The following is a 21,929-nucleotide window of genomic DNA, read 5'->3' as shown; positions in this document are numbered from 1 at the left end:
CAAGCGTGGAGAGACACTGTCATGTTGGATTATGTTTTTGACTGAATCAACTCTAGTACAGTACGCATTTGAGAACTTCATAAATATTATCCGACTGACTGCTCCGTAACCCCTCCCAGGCAGAGAGATGCAGCTATTGTATATACCGAATCCTATAGGACATTTCTCTTACCCTAACCCACTTCCTTCTCTCAATACTGATTTTGACAGAAAACCCTTGCAGTGTGATTTAAGTACAACTCTTGTATGTTTTGCCATCTGATTTGTTAAGGGAGTAGCTGTTAAAAGTTGCATGGAAATTACATTCTTGGAAATGGGCCACCTTTTTTCCCCCCCAATATATGGGGAAAGTTAATTGGCAAATGGCAATTTCTGGCAAATCTTCTTTAAATGAAAAATCCTCATAAAAGACAATAATTTCTTCCATGTGATATGATTTTATTCAGATTTTCATGCAGATTTCTTAAAAACAGACAACACTCATGTTCTGCTTATCACATAAGTTTAATACCACATTTTTTTTTTTCCTGAGAGCATGTGATGTCCCCACAAAGTCCAGGTGCTAATGCACTCAAGAATTAGAATAAAACGACTGTGCTGGTTTGAACCCAACTTGAGTATTTGCTTATTGCATGCTATCTGACAGCATTTGGCATGGGCACAGCGATGCTGGCAGACCAAGGCCAAGCCATCTGAAGTGACGCATTGCTAGGACCACACAGAAAGACATGCAGAACATCTGCTTAGGAGCCTGGCTGGGCTTAACTGCATTTTCTTCCTTCTAAACCACAGCAACAGAGAGGTAGCAAAATGAAACTGCATTAAAAGTGGGTGATATATAAAACTACTCCTTAGAAAAATAAATCAAATACAGCCAGGCTGTGAAAACACCGAGGTGGTAGTGCTCTACCAGGGGTAGCACTGAAGAGAGAAAGAGTGACTGACAAGCCAGAGCTAAGGTCCCAAGTCAGAACTCAGGCCCAAGGGCACACAGGACAGAGGTGTGGGGCACTTCGCCTGAGCCGGCTCTGGTGACGTCATTCCTGGCAATGTGGCATAATGGGATTAATGCACACTCTCACAGTTGGAACAGGATTTAAATCTTGAATGTTTGTATTCTGTCTCTGTGATCACAGTGTCCTCCAAAGTGAAACGGGAATGATCTTTTCCTTGAAGATTGGTACCAGGGATTAAGCATGATGGATGTGAGGTGTGCAGCACAGGGCTGGCACACGCTAAGCATCAATAAATGGTAGCTGATAACTATTATTATCATTTCACAGTATTCTAAACAGGAGCATTATCACTTGTTCAGAGGGAAAAAATAACTCTCGGAGAGGAGTCACAATTCCAAATTCTAGCGCATTTCAGGGCACTTGAATGAGAGTTAAGACATTTGTGTCTAGTTCTGGCTTCTGCTGAGGACAAGTTACATCAGTTTCCTGATTTGGATAAAACAGGGCAGGGACCAGAAGACCCCTGTGGGCTCAGTAGCTTTCACCCTCTATAAATCAGCAGAATAACAACTAATGACACTCCATTTGAAATCCATTTGAAATGACTTTCTAGAACAGAGTAAAAATTATTCAACAGGCTTCTGCTCTGCCGTGGGATTCAGTGCGCTACGGTCCGGCACGTCTTGCTTGTCAGTGTGCATCCTCTCTCAGAAAAGGCTGTAAGTCACCGGTGCCCAAGAGAGCTTTCATCCCCTAGCATCAGCATCAAAATTGGGTCCTGCTGGATTTTTTTTCTCTCTGAAATACCAGTGTCATGCCAGCATGGAACGTTTTCCCAGCTTGAAATGTCTGAATAGTCTCTGATCCATGAGCCTGAGATGGCTACTTATTGACCCACTATCTTTTGCAAGAACTGCCTGTCTGACTCTACAGGTTCTTTCATTCTGTCTGCATAATCATTTCCTCACAAGGCTGAGGGCTTGCGCCCACTTGGCCTTGGTCAACCAAGTCTTCTCTGCTTGAATTTTAGCTCTCCCCAAGGCCATGTTCAAACGACCCCTTAGTATAAATAAATTAACTCTTTAAGGCCATAGTTCTTCGTGTTGGCTGCACATCAGAGTCAGCTGGAAAGGTTCCATTTTTTATTTTTTATTTTTAATTACCCATGCCTGGGCCGCACTCCAAGAGCTCTTGATTAATTGGGGTTTGTGTTTTTGTAATCACTGAGGGCACCATCAGTCCAGGGCAACAGAGGTGGTGGTCTGTGTACTGAGCTTCGGTTAGTCCTGCCTCCCTAGGAGCCGTCGGGGTGGCTGTAGTATCTGGATGGGCGCAGGAAGATGACTTTTTTATTCTGCAGGCAGAGAAATAGACTTCTGAGCCAGGAGCAGCTGAGCTGCAGTTTGTGAAAATCAAAAGTTTTCCAAGGGTCTAACATACATCGAGAGGTACCTTCTGGGTAAATGGAAATTGATAATAAGTAATTATATCTCAGTGTTATAATTATCTTGTGTACTTTTAAACTAAAGATGTAGGAGTATTTTTTAAATTTTAATAGAGTCTTAAATTGTCATGTGTTTTTTTAGGTTATATATACAAGTCTAGGCTTTTTTCCCTTATGATTATATGTATGTATAAGTAATCTCTGCATTTTCCATTTCTACACATGTTACACCATGGAAGAGTGTATGATTTACAATAATCCTCTCAATTTATACCACAAGTATGTGTCCTTTTAAATTCTCAGAAATTTGTGTATTCACTCTCATATGATGTAATTAAATTTTTAAAGGATAAAAAGATTATGTGCACACTTATACACTCATAAATTAGCAGGAAACTGCATGAAATTGACAGCTATGGATCATTTTTACTATAAAAACATGAAATTGTCTTTTATATAATATTTTGCAGTCTGCTTTTGTTCTCTCGTACTATAACGCAAATATTGCTTTCTTTGTGTGTGCATATAATACATTTATGAGAGGGAGGAGATAAGACAGAACAATCTACCTTTTTTTTATTTTTGATGGTGACTCATTTCTTTTCCAAATTTAATTTCTTGCTTTCTTTGTTATATGGGATGCTCCCAAAGCATTTCCATGGTATCCATTGTTCTTAGGAGATATTTATAGCTGCACCCCTACCTTCCCACCCACACATCCACTTCCAGCCTTATCTGTTCTTTGCCAGGGAACAAACGTGGCCAGCTTGGTGCAGCCCACACACTGCGATCTCAGAGCACAGGCCTGAGGAGGCGCTGCACGTGTGGATAGATGCGGTCAGTCTCCAACTGTGGACTGAGCAAGGGGCTGTCCTCAGAACCTGTGGGTTGAGAGTATTTGAAATTGGCTCCTATGAGTTTTGGCCACTACGCAAATACGTCATTTTTGAAATTCAGGCATTAGAGCCACTCTGTATGGATTAAACCCCATCCACCCCCGAAACTACTCTTCACCAGGCAGCAGGTCATGTATGTTATTATCATTAATGATTACCACTTTATTTTTCACAAAACCAGCCATGTCCCTGTTTTCATCTCCAAAGACCATTTTTATTATTTCCTTCTTCATAGATCAGATTCTTTGAAACCTTTTTCATCCCCCTAAAAGACATAGGTTGACAGTTTAAATTTACCCTCCACAGACTTTGTAATCTTAAATATTTCAGGAGATGATTCTGAAGTCTGTGGAATAGTCAGTCTTCTCTGTTCACAGCCGTACTCTCTGGGATAGTTCTCTAGCATCAGCACACAGGACTCTACTATGATTCGCCCCTGCCTCCAAGCCACAGCCAACGCCTCTGCCCATCTGTATGGTATTCTATTAAGGATCCCATCATAGCAAATACAGCTGAGTTTCCACAGCACCTCAGTACAAATTCATGCTCTAGTCTGATCACTCCATCGCCTCTGCAGCCTTCCCAGGAATGCTAGTTCCGGCCCTGGCCGGTTGGCTCAGTGGTAGAGCATCGGCCTGGCGTGCAGAAGTCCCGGGTTCGATTCCCGGCCAGAGCACACAGGAGAAGCGCCCATCTGCTTCTCCACCCCTCCCCCTCTCCTTCCTCTCTCTCTCTCTCTCTCTTCCCCTCCCGCAGCCGAGGCTCCATTGGAGCAAAGATGGCCCGGGCGCTGGGGATGGCTCCTTGGCCTCTGCCCCAGGCGCTAGAGTGGCTCTGGTCGCGACAGAGCGACGCCCCGGAGGGGCAGAGCATCGCCCCCTGGTGGGCGTGCCGGGTGGATCCCGGTTGGGTGCATGCGGGAGTCTGTCTGTCTCTCCCCGTTTCCAGCTTCAGGAAAATACAAAAAAAAAAAAAAAAAGAGTGCTAGTTCCTGTGCCCATGCCTCTGCCTCTCCCGGCAGGGCCTTTTCCCTCCAAACCTCCTCTGGAAAAATGTGCTGACTCCAAGGCATAGATCAATTAAAAAAAATACTTTTCAATTACAGTTGCCATATATTCGTTTCAGGTGTACAACATAGTGATCATTTACACAACTTATAAAGTTATCACCTGATAAGTCTGTTACCCATCTGACACCATGCATATAGTTGCTACAATATTACTGACTATATTCCCTACAGCAGGGGTCCCCAAACTTTTTACACAGGGGGTCAGTTCACTGTCCCTCAGACCGTTGGAGGGCCAGACTATAAAAAACAACAACTATGAACAAATCCCTATGCACACTGCACATATCTTATTTTAAAGGAAAAAAAAATGGGAACGAATACAATATTTAAAATAAAGAACAAGTAAATTTAACTCAACAAACTGACCAGTATTTCAATGGGAACTATGCTCCTCTCACTGACCACCAATGAAAGAGGTGCCCCTTCTGGAAGTATGGCGGGGGCCAGATAAATGGCCTCAGGGGGCCGCATGCGGCCCGCATCCCATAGTTTAGGAACCCCTGCCCTATAGTATACTTTATATCACTGTGACTATTTTTCTACTGCCAATTTGTACTTCTTAATTCCTTTAACCTTCCAACCGTATTCCCCTGAAGCCTCTCACATCTGGTGACACTTTGTTCTTTGTTTCTATGAGTTTGTTTCTGTTTTGTTTGTTCTTATATTTGTATTTTGGCTTCCACATATAAGCAAATTTATAAAATATTTGTCTTTCTCTGACCTATTCCACCTAGTATAACCCACCCTCTATGTCCATTTATATCATTGCAAATGGTAATATTTTATTCTTTTTCATGGCTAATATTCTAGTGTGTATATGTACCACATCTTTATTCATTCATCTACTGATGGACACTTAGGTTGCTGCTGTATTGGCTATTGTAAATGGTACTACAGTGAACAGAGGGGTGCATATATCTTTTCAAATTAGTGTTTCTTTTACTAATATATCTTCCAGATCATTGACTTGATCATCTGTCTAATCTGCTTTGATTCCCTCTAATATATTCTTCACTGCAGTTATTGTATTCTTTATTTGTTTCTTTCTTTATAGCTCTTCATTAATCTTCTCACTGAGTTCATATTTTTTTTTCCCCTAAGTTCATTGAGAAACCAGTGTTTAGAACTCTGTATCTGGGAGATTGCTGTGTCAATGTCATTTAGTTCTTTTTCTGGAGGTTTGTCCTGTCCTTTCATTTTGGACATATTCCTATCTCTTCATTTTGTCTGACTCCCTGTGGCTGTTCGTCTCCTAGGCTCTGCAGAGTGGTCTCAGGTAGTGGGTGTTCTGTGAGGTCCAGTGGTGCAAGCTCCCTGGCTATGTGAGCTGGATGCTTTAGGGGTATCCCTTATGGGGGCTGTGTGTGCCCTCTTGTTGTAGTTGAGCCCTGATTGCTGTCTACACATCAGCTCAAGTGACTGACCCTCAGGCTGGCCAGCTGTGAAAGCTGCCTATAACTACAGTGGATAATCTATTGTAAGGGGGCTGATCCCATGGAACAGGTGTTGCTTCTGAGGACCTCTCGTACCAGCCAGGTTTGATCTTCAGATGTATCATTTTTGGAGCTGGTTGGTACTCTGTGTGGTCTTAAACTGGCCATCAGGTGTATTGGTTCTGAAGCCTTTTGGGAAGGGCTTCATTGCAGACCAAGTTCAACTGCCATTTGTGCTTGACTTGTGGCTACCTGGTGTAAGCTACAAAATAATCTGCAGTTTGTTGCCATTTGTACTGTGCTTGGAGGCACTTGGAAGGGGCTATGTTGCAAACAGGCTGATGCTACTGGCCAGGCTTGGGGATCCTTTGCTGGGAGCATCATAATGTGAACTGAGGCTGCTGCCAGTTGTTCCAGGCCTGTGGTTGGTTAGCTGAAGCTCTATTCTGCACCAACACTGGCCACACATTATGCCAGACTTGGGACTACCTGATATGAGTTAAAATACCAATTGAGACTATTTACCACTTGTGTGAGGTTCAGCTGCTTAGTTAGAGGTACAGGGTATGCCTAGATCAGTTGCTACTTGTTTGGGGGTTGTGAACATTTGAGAGGTTTTTAGGAAAGTGTGCCGCTTGCACCAGTGCATGCTGCTTTTGTGGAAAAGCTGCTGGAAGAGGCTTCATCTGGGTGCAGTGGAGTGGGGCAGCAATTGGCAGGGCCAACAGTGTTAGCTAGGTCAGTGGAATGTTTAGATTTGGCGCCTGATGGCTGGATTCAAAAAAGGAACAAATGCCTTTGCTAGCACTTTTGTCTTCAGATTGAACAGCCCAGACCCCTGCATCTCTCACCCTGAAGTTAGTCAATTTAGTTCCTCTGGAAATGCTGCTGGTGCTTTTGGAGCTACTGCTCATGCAATGGGGCCTGAGCTAGTTTCTGAGTCTCTCTGTGCAAGCCCCCAAAGGGGAATGCCTTGGATTTCCGCAGCGAGCTCAGTCTAGTTCAGATGCAATCCACGGCTGGTTTTCACAGTCAGATGTTATGTGGACTCCTCTTTCCCACACTAGTGTTCTAGGGTGGGGAACTGGCTATGGGGTTGAGACACCCTGCTCCTTCACAGCTAAAATATCTATCCTTATTCTCAATGAAGACCCTGTGGGCGTGGGATGTGTCCATTTCACATCTCCGCCCCTACCACTCTTGTCGTGGTTTCTTCTCGACATCCTTAAAGAATTCTGTTCAGCTAGTCTTTCAGGTGGTTTTCAGTGATTATTTTTCTATAATTTAGTTGTACTTTAGAGGTGATAATGGGAGGAGGCCAGCACCACATTTACCTACTCCATCATCTTGACCTGAAGTCTCTTTTTATTATCAAGGCACTAAAGTAGAAAAGTGTACAGCAGGTGGATGACAAAGGGGAGACATTTTATGATTATTTGTTGTATTTTGTTTACTTTCATTCTCTTTATGCTTAATTCCACTCATGACACTTGAGTTTAAGTCTTATCAAAAGGCACAAAAGGGAAACTTTTAGACTTATAGAATTAAAAAAAAATGTTTTCACTAAAACACGAGTATGGAGCTATCCCTGCTTTATTTTCTTTTTTAATTGAACACAATGGAAATTTTAGTCATGAGCCACTCCACTCTGTCTCTTTAAAGCTTGTTACTCACTGGTCTTCTCATCAAGTCCCATAATGGCAAAGTGTTTACTGGGGCATGGGGGAGAGATTGTTGCTAAGCCGCTAATGATACCATATGTTCTAAAACCTACATTCTTATTACTCTTGTGGGTTTGCAATACTGTATCCACATTTGCTATGCAGTATACATGAAGGCAACTCTGAATTAATCAATTGTTTGTTATGCAGAAAGCAGCTATAATAAAAAAGGAGCACCTACTCTGTATTATGTATATAAATGGAATAACAATGGGTTTTTAATATTAAAACTATTTGGGAGAATTAGCAAGCAGTAGGACATTTCATGACAACTTAAGAATGGGTTGCGCTAGCACGTTATCTTGCTGATGCCGTTTTTATTTCTTGGCTATATAAAGTTTAACTACGCTATAATTAAGCAATTGTTCAGTGCAGCTGCTGCTCAGATATGAACTTATCCAACAAACGTTTTTAAGGATGATTCAAGTATGATTCTGGACTTTTGGCCTTTAAGAAAGGAAATAATGGGTTTTGTTTCAAAGGGACACCCATCAGTTATAATCCTATATATAAATTAGGTCTTCCACAAACCACTAGCAAAATATAAAAGCTGTTTCAGATGCACTGAGCTAACTCCATAATGAAAATTCTTATTTGGTGCCCTAGGAAAGACAGGGAAGGGCCTTATGTAATTACTGTAACAGATAACAACGAGGTTTAGGATGGTCCGAGAGAAAATGCTTACCAAGGCAACCTTTACTTCGCGATGATTACAGGCTCACCTTCTCAGGGGCTTCCTTAGGTTACTTAAGCGCACCATTCAATAGACAATGTTGTTAGATTATTAAATGGAGCTTGGGGTTGTTTATTTGAACCTGCTATTGTCTTTGTCCTTGATGTGGTCTCCCTACTGTCAGCTGAAACTTTTCCTGCCCATGTATCCATCAAAAACAAAAACCTCAATTTAACCGGTATTTTAGTTTTTGAAGCTATCGGTGTTGAGCTGACCTATCTTACATCTTAATCAGGTAGTTTAACCTTGAAAATTTCCTCTCTTTCAGGCCCCTGGGCATTTTTCTCTAGGCTTGAGTCTCACTACACCTCAAGGCACTAATCTCCTTGGAAGCAGATCCATTTAATCTTCTCAAGCCAAGCCCTTCCTTTCAGATCTAGGAATAAAGGAAGAGGGAGCAGGCTTTGCTTAGTTCTTAGGATCAAACTAAAATACCCTGCCATTTTCCCCCTTCGGTTCCTGCCAAGGAGGCACGCTCATGTTATTTACCTCTGGCTGTGATCCTCGGAGCATAGAGGCAGCTTAAGTTCAGCAAGTAGAAAGGGCGATGGTCACAAAACTACCTGATGTGGATGTTTTAAGTTTAGAAAACACAGATCCATAACAAAACAAACAAACAAACAAACAAAAAACACAGATCCATAGAAGTTTCTTGTTTCTCAACAATCATGTCACACTTATCTTTCTGGAAACTAAGTGTTCTGTCATAAGGGCATTGGAGGTTTAGCTTATACGTTCGATTTGGATCCTTGCACTAACTGCTATTGGCAAAGATTAACTCATCTTTCTATCACCAGTCTTGGGGCATTTAGTTTCTTGTTGAGAGCATTTAGATGTGGCCATCTATGATCACTTAACACCATGGCTTTGTGCTCCAGTCACAAATGACCAAGCAACAATCACTCCCAAATATTAAAGTGATCCTTCAGTGCTGGCAGCTCCATCTCTGGGAGAGATGCAGCCCGCGGGGACAACAAAGGCAATCCAGATGCTCTGTTAAAAGCTAAATAAAATCAAAGAATCATAGGCCCTCCAAGAGAAGTTGGGAATTGAGGAATTGCTTTAGGGTCTTGTTTGGCATAGATGAAAAAAATAGAATGAAGGAAATTCCCAAACTGTAACATGACCTAGATCCTTCATGAAGCTCCTGCTCCATGAGGCTGTTGGCAAGTGCTATTTTAATCAAACCCAGCCTTCACTGGATCTGACTATCTTCAGAGCATGGCTAGTTTCCCCAAGAGCATCTGAACAGAATACCAGCAAGAAGTGCAGAAGGGTATTGGCATCTCTTAACCAGAATGCTGTTCAAGGCTTCCTGTAGAGATAGTAGTAGTATGCTATTCATTTTTGTTGACATTGATAGCCATTCTGTCTATAGGGAAAGAATATATTCTGGTGTTGGAGTCTTATAAACACATGTCTTTCCCACTGATAGGTAAATATACTCTATCCATCTCTATGATTTCTTAGTCACTGTAGACATCAAGCTTCTTGATCACACTTGATAGACATATTAATTATGCATTCTATGGAGACAAAAGATGCTAGAGAAAACACATGCTTTAAAGTAGAAAAGGAAATACAGGAATGAGTCAATCTAGTAGAAAGGCTCACATAGCATTCTAAACTCACACCTTCAATACTAAATATATTACAAACGTTCTCAGCTATATTATTTCCACTATGGGAAGTAGGAATGGGATATCCATTAAACTACACACATGTGATTAAAACTATGCATGGCCAATGTTCACAGGAACTGCTTAAAGCAACTGTGTGAACTAGGGCCATGAATGACACCAAGGAAGGAACTAAACTCTGGAACTTCCCAAGTACATACACATCTGTGATGGCTAATTTTATGTCAACTTGACTGGGCCATCAGGTGCCCAGATGACTGGCCGAACACTATTCTATGAAGCTATTTTCAGGTGAGACCAGCATTTCAACAGACAGCCTTCCCTACTTGCCTCCAGAGGCCTCATTCAATCTGTCGAAGGCCTGATCCTTCCAAAGTGAGAGAAAAATTTCCTGCCTGCCCGTCTCTGAACTAAGACATTGGCTCAGCAGATTTTGACCTTGTCAGATTCCATAATCATGTGAGCTTATTCCTTATAACCAGTCTCAGTCTCCTTTATCTATTTGTATATCTCCTATATCTTATATATGTATCCTATTGGTTCTCTTTCTCTAGAGAACCCTGACCAACACAGTATCTCAAATTTTAGAGTTGAGATCTCGCTGTCCAATACACTCAGTACTGGTAGTGCCTTTCAGCATGCAACAACTTCTAATCAACTGACAAACACCAATAAATAATATTTATATATTTGATAACAACTCTTTCTTATCTGAGGGGCTAACAATTATCTTTCTTCAACAGCAACTCCAGGACTTAAGTATTAGTCACCTAAGGTTTAAGCCTGTTATTCATAAATTTCACCTCCCTGGTTTTATTTTTTTTTATTTAGAAATTTAATAGGGTGACATCGGTCCACAGGAATACATAGGCTTCAGGTGTATATCTTATACTAAGTGAACTATTCACTGTATTGTGTGCCCATCACCCAAAGTTAAACTAATTTTCAGTCCCCTTTACTCCTCCCCCATAACCACTTCACTTTTGTCTATGTCTATGAGTCTCAGTTTTTCCATAGATTTTTGTCCTCAAGTACAAGCCTAACTGGTGGTTGATGGGAAAGATATTATTATGATTATCTAAAATTCAATGAATAACCAAATAGTTATATTGCCAATGCCTCTTTAGAAGAGTTATGAGTGTCACAATCCTAACTGTATCAATTAAAATATGGCTACATGCTAAAAAAAAATAGTCATACGTCTATGGTATATTTCAGAAATATCTGGTGGCAGTCAAGAGTAGTTAGAAACATATTTTCTTAAACTTCTTTTTACTGAGATTTTGTTAGGTTGCCTTATGTTTTGGTGAAGAAATTTTGAAGAAGGCAAATGGTTGGAGTATAGTTATTAGAGCACATGGCGCTTTCATCACTGAGACTGGTAGTAGGTTGCATTCTAGCCCAGTCCTATGTATTGTATCTGACAAGCTCAGGTACTCAATACTCTACTAGCAAAAATAAGAAAGGCTCTCTATGTTATCAGCCCATGCTCGTTTAAACATATTAATCATTTTAACCAATGTGTGAACCACATAGACTTATTTTAAAAAATATAGCAGCATGTTTGAATATGTTTGCTTTCAAGGGTACCCAGTTATATTGACACAGAAAAATAAATCCAACTTTGATATTTTCTTCACCCTGCCATTTTCCCAAATAAAAAGGACATATATTTTTGAAAAGATGATAAATTAATATTGAGCTATATTATATTTTGCTGTATATTTTCCAAGAAAGCTTTCTCGGTCTATGCTCTGAATCTCTGCTTTTTTACAGACCTAAGCAAAAACAACACAGCTTAGCTCAAGGAGTGGGCAAGCAGAGACAGGGATCGTATTTACTGAGCACCTCCTCGGTGCCATGAAACAGTCAAACTCTTCCATCCTTCAGTCTTCACAATAACCCAAGATAGGTACCATCTGGGGTACTTACAGTCAGAGAAATTAGGTGACTTATCCAGGGTCACAAAGCTAGTAAGGGACAGCACCCAATGAAATCCTGTCTCTCTGTGACTATCTGATTCTCCCGTCCTGCTTCCTCAGACACAGTCACTGGGAGAAGGAAAGGGGAAATCTCAGGAATAAAGCCTGGGGGCTATGAAATGAATGCCTATTGCTCGCTCTGGCAGACCAATTCGATACAAAGCCCCCCTCCCCTCAAATGTCACATGTTGTCCCCCCCATTTGTAAGACAAGAGTCACAACACATGTCCCTTGCCATAAGTCCATGGTCTCCTAAGGCGATTAAGTGCGTTATAGTGCAGTAAAATTCTCGGGAGAAAATATAAACCTGGTGACCAGTATCAGAATTTCACAAAACTTAAAAATGGAGGCTCATAAAAGAAAAGAATTGCCAAGCTGAACAGTCTACAATGTCTTCTTTCATCATTTCTCTTAAAACCTTCTCTGGTTGAAATAATAAGTGTAGATATTTATAAAACTTAGTAATAAAATATTTAAAACAGCTCCATCTCTACTAAAAATGTATTTGTCTACTTTTCTATACTTTTCACTCATTTTTTTTTTTTTTGCTCTTAAAGATTTTGCTTTCTGCTAAGCTATTTGGCCAAAGTTAATAATTATGATGTTTCATTCATGTTATGGACAAACACTGAGATGTTAAACAGAAGGTGTTACCTAGAATGCAGAGGCCATCTGTGCAGTTTTCGGATTCCTGGCTGAGACCTTCACAGAATTTGCCCCCATTTCTTGGAGCCGGAGCTGTGCACTCCCGGATCCGCAGGTGCTCACACTCTGGACTGCAGACTGACCATTCGCTCCACACTTCCCAGCTCCCATCCACTTCGAAGGGAAAGAAAAGGAGCCAGCATTAGAATGAATGAGGCAGCTGTCAGGAGACTCACCCCAGGACTGCTGTTGATCTTAGATCTGGATTTTAAAGCAATAACCACCAAAACAAAAACAAAACATGTATTTGTTTATCTTCTCTCCATGGCTTCTTTCCTAAAGAGCCAGGCTAGCAAAAACAGTAGTACAATTCTTTAGCTATTTCAGGATGAGACCAATTACTGAATTTAGGCAAGCATTCGAATTACCGGTGCCCTTTGGTTGGCTAATAATGTCATTATCCAGTCTTCCCAGTCTTTCACGCCCAAGCTCATCTTAGATGGATGGATAAACAATGGGCTGTAACCCACTACCTTGGGTGTTGACAGTTTAGAATAGAGAGCAGAACGAACAATCTTTAAACCCTAAAAGCCCCTAAACAATAAAATGTTGAACCCATATACATATATTGATAGTATTAAACTAAAACAGGTCAAACCCCAAGATACCAAGACTTACATAAATAGAATTTCTTGGGTCATGAATTGCTGCTTTATGTAGAAACGAACAAACTAAATTCCACTAAAAATCAACCCTAGAGATTATGGCAGCTGTTTGAGGCAATTGTCCCATTGCCTCCTAGGAATAGTCCAACCAGGCTTATGTGGGTTAAGATATTGTAATTTCTAATCTAGAGCAATTAGGAAAAGAGTAACAAGAATTACTGAACTTGAAGCAAAACATCTGAGTGTCTGTCTGTCAATTTATTGGCTGAGCAACCCTGAGAAAGTCAGCCTATTTCTGTCCACTGGGGATAATAAAACTCACAACATAGAGTTCAATGAGGGTACATCTGTAAAAGTATCTTGCACAGTACCTGGCACATAGTAAGCCCTCAATAAATGCTTATTGATTGAGTTCAAAATGAAACTCCAAGAATAAGCTGCTGGTGAGAGCCTCACCTTAGCTTTGAGTAGAACTGGATTTGAAATTTTAGACACGAGGTACTAGTCCAGTGTCCTTGGAGTTAATGTTTTATAATGCATGTGAGACCCAGGATCAATTTATTTCTCAGTGGGAGGATATGCTTTCCATAAAGAAAGTCATCTTCCGTCTCATCCATTTCTCATTGTATAAATTGGGTTAGAGCCAGGAAGAGATGAACAAAATAACTTATAAAAGCCATCTTTGCACAAATGAAGTCTCTCTTTATTCAGAAAGGAAGGCAAACATAGACCAAATAAATGCTAAATCAACTGCTGTGATACTGTACAATCTCTGCCAATTGAATTGTAAATAAATACAAAGCTAAAACTGCTAAGGTTAGTGGATTGGTAACTGATAATAAAGGGTCAAATGTTTGGTGCCCGTTTTGTGCCACAGACAACTCAATTTCCACTAGCTAGTATCATACAAATGAATGTCACAAAATGGGAGAACCCAGGGAGAGAAGGGCATGGCTTAGCCCAACCAAACACTAGTGGTATAAAAATTCTTCAAAGCATTTAGCTTATTGATGGTGAGCATCCAGGGTCATTTGAGTATTAAAGAAATACGCCCTCAAAACAGAGATATTTTACCCAATGTCTTACTATTGCATTGAGTTCTACATTAGCATTTTGGACAAAGACTCCTTTCTATAAGAACTCGGGAGAGGGTAATTTTGGAAAAGAAGGCAGTATTGAATGCTTCACACCAGCTTAACAGTGTTGGTGGATCAGAAGGGAAAAGGGAATGTGTGTATATCTCACCAGGACAAAGAGAAGTGCAGGTAATTTTCTGCACTGACATTCCCTCACAAAAGGCCCCACCATTGAGAGGAGCTGGGTTGGTACAGGTCCGGGAACGTTTCTGCCATCCTCTACCACAGCGAACATTGCAGGCTGACCACTCTGTCCAGGAAGACCAGCCTCCATTCACTGAGAGAGAAAATGGGGAGGGGAGAAAAAAGGAGAAAGGTTTTTACTGATTGCCTACTATGTGCAAGCCACTGTGCCAGGTGTTGTGAGTTAGATACCCAGGGACCCACGGACCCTGCGGGCCCACACTGGCGGCTCCATCGTGAGGTTAGCTACAGACGCCTCCCTCCACTCTGCCCCTCAGTCTATTCGTCTGATATAAGGAGGGACACAGATAATTGTCTTTGCTGGGAAATTATGAAAAAAGGAACTCATCAACATATCTCTAAAGCACTTGAAAATCCATAGTACAAGAAAATATCAGCATTTGAATTTCTATTACTTTAAGTGCTTCAAAAATAAATCCCAGGGCTGTTCTATTGTAGAAGAGAATGACGTTACTTAAAGAGCTGGGAGTTTCTTTTATACAATACCTGAGATATTCAGCAGATAGTAATGTTTGTTTTTGGTGAATTTCATATGCCCACCTCAATTCTTTACAAATATAAACACAATGGAAGAAAATAAACAACTTCTAAAATTATTTTCTACAATCGAGGGATTGGAAATGTCACTGACTATCTCATGCAAGTCCAGTATTGGATGGAAGAGCAAACATTAGTAGCACTAGAAACGTGTTCTCACCTGCTAACTGGGAAAGGCAAGAGAGAGCACAGGAGTGGAAGACCCCTAAGACCTCTCAGCTCAAAAAGTCAAAATTATAATCAAATACACATCCCTCTACTTCTCTGCTTTCTGTACTCTGTACCCATTGCTGGCCTTTGGGCTGGTCTTACCATAAACGACCACGGTGGCTGACAGGCTCCTCCTCTTAGCCACGATGTTGGCAGCCATACAGGTGTAATTCCCGGAGTCAGACAGCCGCGCCTGCCTGATGATCAGGTTGTGGTCAGCCCTGGTGTCAATGTTCTCATCTTGTTCGGAGTCAATGGGCTCCTCATTCTTCAGCCATTCCACCTATAAGAAGAAAGGGATGTTAACCCTATAAGTCATTCAAACAAACAAAAAAATCCCCTCTTTTTAGAATTGGAGGGTGAGCAATTCTGGTGTGTGGGAGAGAGCGAAAGCAATGATTTTTTCCTTCTCCTTTATTCCCTGTCCGATCCCTTTGATTAGTAAATTTGGTATACTCGGGGAATGAATACTCAGGTTAATAAGAAGGAGGCAAAAAAGGACATAAATATCCTATTGACTTTGACCTATTTTGAAAAATGCAGCGGAAGAGGGAAAAGAGGTGACTGCAATTAGGTCACTTCATTATATTTCATGTTATTACAATGCTGCTGCTGCTCATGACGATGCTTCAATAACTAGTGCAAAGGGGGCTCAGAAGAGCGACATGCATGGGGAACTTGTACTTTGTGCTGGGAGGCTACTATATGGACAGCCAAGAGTCAAGTCAATATTTTTAAATTTAAACAAACTAATAAAGACCAATGCGATATATCTTCGGACAATTATGGCCATATAAATTAAAAACACGGTGTTCCCTAGTGTTGAGTGTACGTTCCTTCAGTGACAACTTAAGTTACTCGGTCAGTGATTCAATGGCTAGTCAGAGTGGGTGAGATGCCCACCACAGTGAAGGCCCATTCTTTGAGCATCAGGTTTGTTTTTTTCTAATGTGCTCCTGGACAACCTAATTTCATCCTCCAGTTCCACCCTAATCCTATCCTTGGTCCAAACTTCTCTTTTCCTGGGACATCTGAAGAGGACACAGATGGAACCTTCTGCTCCCTCAACCCTCATGCTCCCCCCAGGTGGGGTGCACCATCCTTACCTCCCCTCTTGCACCAAGCAGCCCAGTCTTCCCCTGAATGAACTGCTTTCCTTCCTCATTCTGTCCCCGTGTCTGCGCCTGACGACACTTCCACTCTCCCTCACCATCTAGGTAGCACTAGACACACCTCATGTTTGACAATAAGCAGTTAGCTCTTGGTATTAGCATATGGTGCACACAGTCATTTGCCACCGAGAGCAAGGGCAGCGACTGCACCACAGAGACAGCACACAGAAGCGCAGGCAGCAGAGGACTGACTGTTCATCCTTCTGCCTGCCAGCACACAGAGAAAGAAATGTTACTGGTCTCTATAAAAAGTTGTCGGGGTCTATAGAAAGGGATTTATGTCTGAGAAGAAAACCTATAATGATCTTTTATCATGCTATTTATCTCAAACACCACCATGTAAACAAGAGTTTAGAGTACCAAAAATCATCACCCACCATTCCAAATCTATCCTAGGAAAGGTCAGTTTCTGAAGATAGTGATAGCAAGTGATAGCAAATCACCAAAGTGAAGCTCTGAGAACTGCTCTAAAACCTCAGGACACACTGAAAAAGCCACGTGACACAGGACCACGAGGGCAAGAAGCCCTGAACTGCCCACCTGGCAGCCCCTGCCAGCGTCACCACGGTCCAGCCTGGAGGAGTGGGGACTGCTACTGGTCCTGAGCCCAGAAGCACTGCTCTGTTGAACAAAGCAGGACAGTGCCACCAAGTTTAAATCACATCTGATCACCAGCCTGTGACAAAAAATGTCCTCCACTCCCTACTAACAGTGCACATTTCACAGTTGTTCATTTATTTATCTGACAAATATTCAAATATTTATTGAGCTCATCCCAAGAGTTGGGTCAAGCAAGACACACAAAACCAGCACAACTTCTTCTTTTATGAATTTTATATTTAATGAGTACGATGAAAATAATTTAAACGCATGTCACATTTATAAGAAAATAAAAGCTGGGAGTAACACTGTCACCAATATCCACGACAAAACACGTACCTCATGCCAACAGGATTGGATTTCTGAAAGAACAAATTGGTCTGCTAAAAGTAGGTCAGGAGAGCTTTGCTCCACCCCCTCTCCCCCTGGCTCTGAAATTCAGACCGTAAATTGCCTGGTTTTCTCCTTGTTAATTCCCTCCTCCTGAGATTTGTAGCACTTAGAAGGCTGTTCCCCTTGGGTCCCCACCTCAGTCATCTTTTCCCACACTTCCCCTCCAACAGCTGGTCAGGAAGTCAGGAGAGTCTGGCCCTGGTTCATAGCTAAGTTATTTCTAGTGAGTTAACTAGCCAGAAAAGCACCCTAGGGCCAGTGTTCCAGGAGATGGAGACCAAAGGAAGTCCCCAGCACCTGCATCCAAGAAAGCTTTCCTGGCCAAATCTTGGTCATGACTGTCTACTACTGTGTTGGACACCTGACACTAGAAAAAAGTGATAGTAAATGTTAACTGTAATTGAAAAATAAAAATATCATGGCCCAGAGGATATTAAAGCCTCAACCATCAAGTAAAGGTTAGGCTTCAACTTGAAAAATTACAGAAAAATAAATCATATACACAATTAAGTGGCCAGCAAACTAAGAAAATATGTGCCACAAATTTGATAGATAAAAGTTTAATGTGATGATGATCTGAGAAATAATCTGAATAGTTCAAAAACCACTCTATATATTTAAATCCCATCCTAGGTAATGTGGCATAATATTAAGTATACAGTTCATTACAGGAAAGAATATAGCAATTAAAAAATTGAATAAATATTTTACATCACTAATAATAATATTAAACAACAGTATAGTGGATTTTTTTTCCTATCAAAATGGCAAAGATAAAAATTATACACACATGCACACATAGTTTTTATTTTTGTGTTTGGTTTGATTTTTGCTGAGAATGCAGAGCATGGGCTATTATCTATCTCACTGTTCTACCCGTTTCCTTTCTGGGATGTCAGCAAGAGCCTCTTAAGGGGCTGTCTGCTGCTTCCATTGTTGCCTCTACTGTTGATTGAGATCAGATCATGTACTTTTTACCTTGAAATCCTTGAATGGTCTCAGATCCCACTTAGAAAAAAATTGTAAGCCCTGGCCGGTTGGATCAGTGGTAGAGCATCGGCCTGGCATGTAGGAGTCCTGGATTCGATTCCTGGCCAGGGAACACAGGAGAAGCGCCCATCTGCTTCTCCACCCCGCCCCCTCTCCTTCCTCTCTGTCTCTCTCTTCCCCTCCCGTAGCCAAGGCTCCATTGGAGCAAAGTTGGCCCGGGCACTGAGGATGTCTCTGTGGCCTCTGCCTCAAGCACTAGAATGGCTCTGGTTGCAACAGAGCGATGCCTCAGATAGGCAGAGCATCGCCCCCTGGTGGGCATGCTGGGTGGATCCTGGTTGGGTGCATGCGGGAGTTGTCTGACTGCCTCCCCATTTCTAGCTTCAGAAAAATACAAAAAAAAGAAAAAAAAATTGTAAATCTTTTCTAAGTCTAGGCTAGCCCTCTGTTGTCTAGCCTGCATCAATCCTTTACCTCAAATGGTCAAAGTAACCCTTGCTCCCATCACTCCAGCCCTAACCAACTCCTTTCTGTGCTAAGAAAGCTCAACTCCAGTTCCAACCTCAGGGCCTTAACACCTGCTGCTTGCTTTGCTCCAGCCTTCCCCAGAGGTGCCCACATGGCTCAATTCCACTTTTCATTCAGATCTCAGATCAAAGGGTACCTGCTCAGCGAGGTCTTGACTAGCATAGCAAGTCCCTTTCCTTTCACTTCCCCTGTCTGCTTTCACTTTTGACCTAGTACTTCTTTCCACCTAATAGGTTTAAAGATAGTAATGCTTTTTGCTCTTGTAATTATGATCCTAAAAATTTACAAAAAACAAGTATTATGGCTACAAGCAAAAATTTAACCATAACAAATTACTTGGGGTAAAAGAAATAAAAGAAAAAATTATGCCAAAGCTATGTGCGTGCCAAATAATAGAGCTTTGTTTAAATAAATCATGTTTCAACAATATGCGTTAGTATTACATAGGCATTAAAAGTAATGATTTCAACGAGTGCTGACACAGAAAATGCTCATAATACATGAAAGTCAAAATACAAAATTGGATGAATAGTGTTATGAACTTATAAAACAAAAATTATGTCTAAGTAGGCTTTTAAAAATGAAAAATGATTGGAAGAAAATATGCTCGCAGAAGTTTTAAGAAAAGACTAGGGTAAACTTCTTTTGCTCCTGTTGGGTAAGTGGGGCACTTACAAGAAAAAGCTATTCACCCAACAACAACAAAAAATCACTTTATCTTGAAAATATCTTTTACTCATTGTGTAGCGCAGCAGTTTTCAAACGTGTATTTTGCCATAAAAATGTTTCCTTGAATTAGTTATCTGAAGCTCAGAATGAAAAAGGTATTGACAAGGAAAGATCTCATGACTGACGCAGAGTGCACCACAACCTAAACCAAGCGTGCATGATTCCAGGGGAGAGCGTTCACGCCCTTCCCCTTCTGTGTCGGCCACACCCCCTGGAGCTGTCCAGAGCACTTGTGCCATCATATGTAAGTTGTCCTGGCCCACGCCATCTCCCCTACCCCCCCCCCCCACAGGTCCAGTGGTCTGCTGCTGCGTCTCCCCAGGTCCTAGTTTGATAAACATCAATACAAGACCCATGAGGTGTCGTAGCTACACATACATTCTGGTATTATACTTGGTGTTGACGGCGCCATCACTGAGGCCCATCAGTCCAATTATGTTTGTAAACAATCAGCGCCTTGGGTAGACTCCTAAAACTGTGGGGCTGTTTTTTATTTGTCACCGAAGAGTTCATCCATTTAACTGATGGCAGGGTCTTTATGAAGAAATCAGTCTGGTATTTTTCTGGGCTTATAAAAGTGACAAATTGCTCTTGGATTTATGCTTTTGTCACTTAGAGAAATTTAAAAACATTTTTGATGAGTTAAGTGCTCCTGATGTAGACTAGTTTAATAAATAAGATAGAAAAGAGCATCGCCCACACCAGCCACGGCAAACTCAAATGGTCCTGGGGGCCAGGGAGGGAGCATAAATCACTGCCGTGGCGCGGGTGCCACGCGGCCCTGCACGCTGCTTGCATAGTAAAGACAAGGGGTTTTATTCATTTCCACAAAGGAATGAGCTCATGCTCATTTTTCTTTCCTTTGTGTGTGTGTGTGTGTGTGTGTGTGTGTGTGTGTGTGTGTGAAAGAGACAGTGAGAGACAGATAGACAGGGAGAGAGATGAGAAGCATCAATTCTTCGTTGAGGCACCTTAGCTGTTCATCGATTGCTCTCACATGTGTCTTGACGGGGGGGGGGGGGGGGGGTGCTATAGCAGACTGAGTAACCTCTTGCTGTGCCACTGACCTTGGGTTCAAGCTGGTGAGCCTTGCTCAAACCAGATGAGCCCGCACTCAAGCTGGCGACCTTGGGGTCTCGAACCTGGGTCCTTCGCGTCCCAGTCTGACACTCCACTGTGCCACCGCCTGGTCAGGCCAAGCTCATTTTTCTTTCTTTTTTTTTTTTCTTTTTTTTTTTTTTGTATTTTTCTGAAGCTGGAAACGGGGAGAGACAGTCAGACAGACTCCCGCATGCGCCCGGCCGGGATCCACCCAACACGCCCACCAGGGGCGACGCTCTGCCCACCAGGGGGCGATGCTCTGCCCCTCCGGGGCGTCGCTCTGCTGCGACCAGAGCCACTCTAGCGCCTGGGGCAGAGGCCAAGGAGCCATCCCCAGCGCCCGGGCTCTTTGCTCCAATGGATCCTTGGCTGCAGGAGGGGAAGAGAGAGACAGAGAGGAAGGAGAGGGGGAGGGGTGGAGAAGCAGATGGGCGCTTCTCCTGTGTGCCCTGGCCGGGAATCGAAGCCGGGTCCCCTGGACGCCAGGCCGATGCTCTACCGCTGAGCCAACCGGCCAGGGCTCATTTTTCTTTAAAAAAAAAAAAAAAAAAAAAAGTTATTACTTTCTCCTTTTGTTTTCCCACTTTAGATAGAGACATAAGTATTTAAAAAAATTACAGTGATAGTGCCATGAAAACTGACAATGAACTCACTTTTGCTTAAAAATCTCTTTTGCTTTTAATGTATCACAGCAGTCTTCAAATTTACAGAGTATTTGGCCTTAGCATCAGTGTGTATGAGGAACTGGTGGCAATTGTGACAAAATGAAGATCACAGGATGTGTGCAAATGTGCAGTGACTAGTCAGGTTCAGACTGTTGTTGTCAGTGTGACCAGATCTTTCATCTTCCACGAGAAGCGACGGATGTATGTTTTAATACAACATTTCTTGATTCTACCATGATGGCTTCTGTATCACAAAATGTATTGTAACCGCCAAACATAACATATCCGTGAACCGGAAATAGATTTACTTTCTCTTCTCCACACACTACAACGTACCAACTTTCTGGCCACTAGTGATTGTTATCACAAAAAGGAGCTCAAAGTCCTTTGCTGACGTTAATTCCTTTTCATTCAGCCTGCTATCTCCCATCATCCTATTCTGCTATCCCCCATCATCCTATTCTGCTATCCCCCATCATC

The 21,929-nt window shown here is 42.0% G+C and overlaps 1 protein-coding gene across 6 annotated transcripts in view; it reads right to left on the bottom strand.

Annotated features, from left to right (window-relative positions):
• The window catches only part of UNC5D (unc-5 netrin receptor D), a 524,296-nt gene that overhangs the window by 95,688 nt on the left and 406,679 nt on the right, over positions 1-21,929 (bottom strand). For 3 of the 6 annotated variants that reach the window (XM_066380315.1, XM_066380316.1, XM_066380317.1), the window contains exons 5-7: positions 15,374-15,554; positions 14,430-14,597; positions 12,529-12,693 (exon numbers count right to left, since the gene is read on the bottom strand). In XM_066380315.1, the coding sequence (XP_066236412.1) occupies positions 12,529-12,693; positions 14,430-14,597; positions 15,374-15,554 (514 nt within the window). The remainder of the gene's footprint in view (positions 1-12,528; positions 12,694-14,429; positions 14,598-15,373; positions 15,555-21,929) is intronic. The other 3 variants (XM_066380318.1, XM_066380319.1, XM_066380320.1) reach the window with 1 other exon arrangement.

Source organism: Saccopteryx leptura, chromosome 4 (genome assembly GCF_036850995.1).
Source record: "Saccopteryx leptura isolate mSacLep1 chromosome 4, mSacLep1_pri_phased_curated, whole genome shotgun sequence".
In the NCBI taxonomy this organism is placed as follows: Eukaryota; Metazoa; Chordata; class Mammalia; order Chiroptera; family Emballonuridae; genus Saccopteryx; species Saccopteryx leptura.
The sequence above is the reverse complement of the archived record's forward strand: the minus strand, read 5'-3'. Positions and strand labels throughout refer to the sequence as shown.